The sequence below is a fragment of the Octopus bimaculoides genome, chromosome 20 (assembly GCF_001194135.2).
Source record: "Octopus bimaculoides isolate UCB-OBI-ISO-001 chromosome 20, ASM119413v2, whole genome shotgun sequence".
NCBI classification, from domain to species: domain Eukaryota; kingdom Metazoa; phylum Mollusca; class Cephalopoda; order Octopoda; family Octopodidae; genus Octopus; species Octopus bimaculoides.
Window position 1 is genome coordinate 1,875,994 of NC_069000.1, and position 4,360 is coordinate 1,880,353.

General features: G+C 36.0%; 1 protein-coding gene across 1 annotated transcript in view; it reads left to right on the forward strand.

Annotated features, from left to right (window-relative positions):
- The window catches only part of LOC106873091 (polyunsaturated fatty acid 5-lipoxygenase), a 14,407-nt gene that overhangs the window by 7,976 nt on the left and 2,071 nt on the right, over positions 1 to 4,360 (forward strand). Inside the window, exons 8-14 of the mRNA XM_014920315.2 lie at positions 235 to 352; positions 469 to 561; positions 1,148 to 1,208; positions 1,908 to 2,013; positions 2,261 to 2,346; positions 3,098 to 3,280; positions 3,964 to 4,127. Coding sequence (XP_014775801.1) covers positions 235 to 352; positions 469 to 561; positions 1,148 to 1,208; positions 1,908 to 2,013; positions 2,261 to 2,346; positions 3,098 to 3,280; positions 3,964 to 4,127 — 811 coding nt within the window. The remainder of the gene's footprint in view (positions 1 to 234; positions 353 to 468; positions 562 to 1,147; positions 1,209 to 1,907; positions 2,014 to 2,260; positions 2,347 to 3,097; positions 3,281 to 3,963; positions 4,128 to 4,360) is intronic.

Sequence of the window (4,360 nt, forward strand, 5' to 3'; positions counted from 1 at the left end):
CTCCCCCGAAATTGCTGGCCTTGTGCCAAAATTTGTAAACATCATTATTATTATTACGGCAGCGAGCTGGCAGAATCGTTAGCATGCTGAGCAAAACACTCAACGGCGTTTCGTCTATCTTTACATTCCGCGTTCAAATTCCACCGAAGTTGACTTAAATGCATGACTGACATACCCACCACCATGTTCAATGTATAAAAATTCATAAAACCTTTCAACGAATATATTTTGCAGGTTTAACTCATTTATTGATGCAAGTGGTTGTTCTTGCCCTTCACAGAAACGTATCTGTGTCGCATCCAGTCTACAAGATTTTGGCACCTCACACACTTTTCCTTTTGGCCATCAACTTGTGAGTTCTTTTATTTTAAGTATATGTATACGTTTGTATATTTGTCCTTTTGGTTTGCTTTGAAACTTTCCTCAGTGAATTTACATCATTTTTGATCTGCTTCATATTTTTTCCAGTAATGCATTTCAAAGCCTTGTAAGCGCTGGAAGTTTAACCGAAAAGATAATGTCAATTCGAACAGAAGATATGTTTAAACTTATAAATAAAAGGTAAGTTATTTTATGAACAAACACAACAAACGCAGACACATATGTGAGCAGGTATATATTCATATACATAGACATATAGATATTTATCTGTTCGAACTCCCACAAGTATACATACATGCATACATAGGTGCATAATACATACATATTTATATACATGCATATATATATTGATGTGGAACGCATATTCAGTATCCGACGGCACTAGTCAAATAACTGCCAGCAACTCCACTAAAACAGCGCAAGCCCATAAAAAACAACGATGGCACTAAATAATTCTACATAAATCATATCATTCTCAATATCTTGCTTCTTTCAAGGCGGTGTGTTTGTGTGTGCATGTTGTGTGTGTGTATGTATGTTGTTTGTATGCATGTATGCGTGGAGGTGTGAACGTGTGCATATGTAGATATGCAATCATACAAACATACAGACAGACAAACAGATACACACAAAAACGTACATTTTGCTGCAGAAGTTTTCAAAAGAATCCCCAATAGCTTCACATACATTTGCAGAAATAATTTGTGTGTAATAACCTTTTCCATTCATGTTTTTATCTATCGTTTATGTTTATATTTCTTTATAGTTTACAGAGATGGGACTTTCTTAGTGATGGAATACCAACGAAAGAGTTTCAAAGCAGGAAAGTAAGTATTTCTTCTATTCTTGTTTTCGCAGTGCCTTGTTTTCAAATCCAGCGGATCCAACCTTTCATATTTTCGATACCAGCAAAGAATTATTAGTCTAGAATGGATTGGTGGAACTACTAGAACGTCGGACAGAATTTGGCTTTTGATAGTCATTCTGGAACTTTGTATGTTGGCAGCAATGCCTAAGATGACTCTGGCATCAACATCTCACGGCCATTGTCTTGTTTTTGGACAGCATCGGTGGCGGGGAGATGAGAGACTTGCATATGCAGACAACTGTGTGGTCTTCTGTTTAAAAAGCTGTTTCCCTGGTTTGTGTTTTGAAGAGAAGACTTCCAGTCTCAGAGCCATAATATCACGTGACATTGGGTGGCTACCGTTATAATATATTTTTAGATTGGACAGGAAACTACTGTAAGGAGGTTATGTTAATTATGCTGCTTGCAATTTAAGTACAGTAGGAAGAAATATACTTCTATTCGGACATATTATGAATGTCTCGTATCTAACATTCAAAATGTTATCTGTTCTCATGAATATAGGAAATCTTTCGGCAACGCACAGTTTTTTTCTTGCTTTCGTAATAGCGTTCATCCATTGAACATCTTTTTCTCACAAGATTGCCGATTTCATCAGCAAAGCTATTGAAACATAACGCACACGTTTCTCTGACGCTGCTCTGTTCTCTAATTTCAGGTTGATGATCCGAAAGTTTTACCAAAATACTACTTCAGAGATGATTCACTTGCATTGTACAACTGTGTATATAAGTATGTATCCAGCTATATAGATATCTACTATGGTAATTACATCGATTTATTTATCCCTTTGCATTACATGACAATAAATATGGTGAGACTGAAGGGCCTTGGCTGAAGCAATTATTTTCTTTCTAATGTTCTAGAAACTGAACATTGAATTGCGATTACATTCAGTTCTTGAAGATGACATATATATTATTTTTTTTTCTATAATTCTTACAAACACTGAAGCTAGAAAAGATTTCTTAATTTTAACCAATTATATTTCCGTTTTAATTACAAATTCAGCTAATGAAGACGATGTAACTAATGACTGGGAGATACAAAACTGGATAGAAAGTATGGCCGTAGGACACGAGAATGGAGGTTTACAGGTAAATGATGTTTATAATTATTGGAGACTGCTTGTTGTTGTTGCTACTGTTGTTGTCCATGAAGTTGTATAAAATTAGGGTTCCTTATTTTTCTCAATGTCCCTACGCTGGACCGTTCAACCTGTTAGTTTTATAAGTCAACACACCTTTATATTACAACCACCTGTGTTACAAAGTGGAAGACTTTCTTTTTATAAATTTAGTCCTAGAAACATTGTGCCTGAAAAAGCCTGCAGAAAGGTCATGGTTGTACCCTCCATGATTCAAGGTTTGTCCTGGGGCTAAAAATATAATTCTGTTTTTGTTTCTACTTTCTATTGATTTAGACGAGATATACTTCGTCTAAACTGACCGTTCCTTCAAATTATATTGGTTGAAATTTTGGTAGAAGCCAAGAAATGTCGGATGAAAGTGCAAATCGATTACATCAACCTCAGCGTTCAACTGGTCCTTATTTTATTGACCCCAAAAAGATGAAAAGTTAAGTCGACCCCAGTGGAATTTGAACTCACAGCGTAAAGACGGACGAAGTGCTGCTAAGCATTTTGCCCGGCGTGTTGACTATTCTGTCGGTTCGCTACCTTAACTCTCTTTTATATTACAACCTCCGGTCTTATCACGTGACGCGTGGTCTTGGAATTGAACCCACGAACTTATGATCACAAGAACAGTCCCCCTAATCTCTAAGCAAAAAAGATTTCACACTTAAATACAGTCGAATATGAAATAACTTCTATTATTTTTGTTACAGGGTTTACCAATGAAAGATGGCAAAGGTCACGTGTCTTCAAAGGAAGAATTGAAAGATATTCTAGCCGTAACCATTTTCACCTGTAGCGTGACACATGCCGCTGTTAATTTCCTGCAGTATGAAGAATATGGTTTCCCTGCAAACTACCCGTCGATGCTAAGGACATCGCTGTTAAAAGACAAAGTAAGTTTTTTTTTTTTTTTTTCTATTTGTAGCTTCATCTCGGGAAGAAATGATGCTGAGCTTGGAAGAAATTGGAGAGAATTTAAAAGGTACCAGGAGATGAGAAGCAAGAACTCTGTGGGTTCAGGTGAGATCGGAGTAGACTTGGGGAGAAATAAAACCACCGTAGTAGTAGTAGTAGTAGTAGTAGTAGTAGTAGTAGTAGTAGTAGTGGTAGTAGTAGTAGTAGTAGTAGTAGTAGTGGTAGTAGTAGTAGTAGTAGTAGTAGTAGTAGTAGCAGCAACAGTAGCAGCAGTAGAAGTAGCAGTAGAAGTAGCAATAGTAGTAGTAGTAGTAGTAGTAGTAGTAGTAGTAGTAGTAGTAGTAGCAGCAACAGTAGCAGCAGTAGAAGTAGCAATAGTAGTAGTAGTAGTAGTAGTAGTGATAACACTCCAGGAAAGAGTTAATTCTGGAAAAGAGGCTGATTTGTGGCTTGTGAAGCCCCGTCCATCAGGTAAATGGTCATATTATGGGCGATTTTAATTTCATTCTGTTTCATTTATGTCTACCGAGTCTTCCTGCAACTCAGCAAGCTTTCGCAATACCAGTAAATGTATCATTCATTGCTTCCTATGTGTTCGTTATTATTGTTAGAACAACTATTTATTGTCGTTTCTTTCGTTTTCGCCATTTTACATCTATAGGAACCTAAAACGGAGAAGGACGTCATTGCTGCCTTACCTAACAAAGCAACAACTTTTGATGTTTTAACATTGACCCACGTATTCAGTCAGAAGGGGACTAATTCCTTGGGTAATTTTGAAACACAATATATCTACGACCCGAAGGCAGTTGGTTGTGTCAAAGTGTAAGTATGAATATTTAATTATGCGAGAATATATACATGTGATATTGGTAGGATATCAAATAATACATCATAATGTGACGTGTGTTCATTTAATAATGTAGGTAATATGTAATAATATGGGTTAATGTGACAATGTGACGTGATAGCATGATATAATACTATAATGATAAAGTGTGGAAACATGAAAATGATATCATAGTTTTATATATATATATATATATATATATATATAT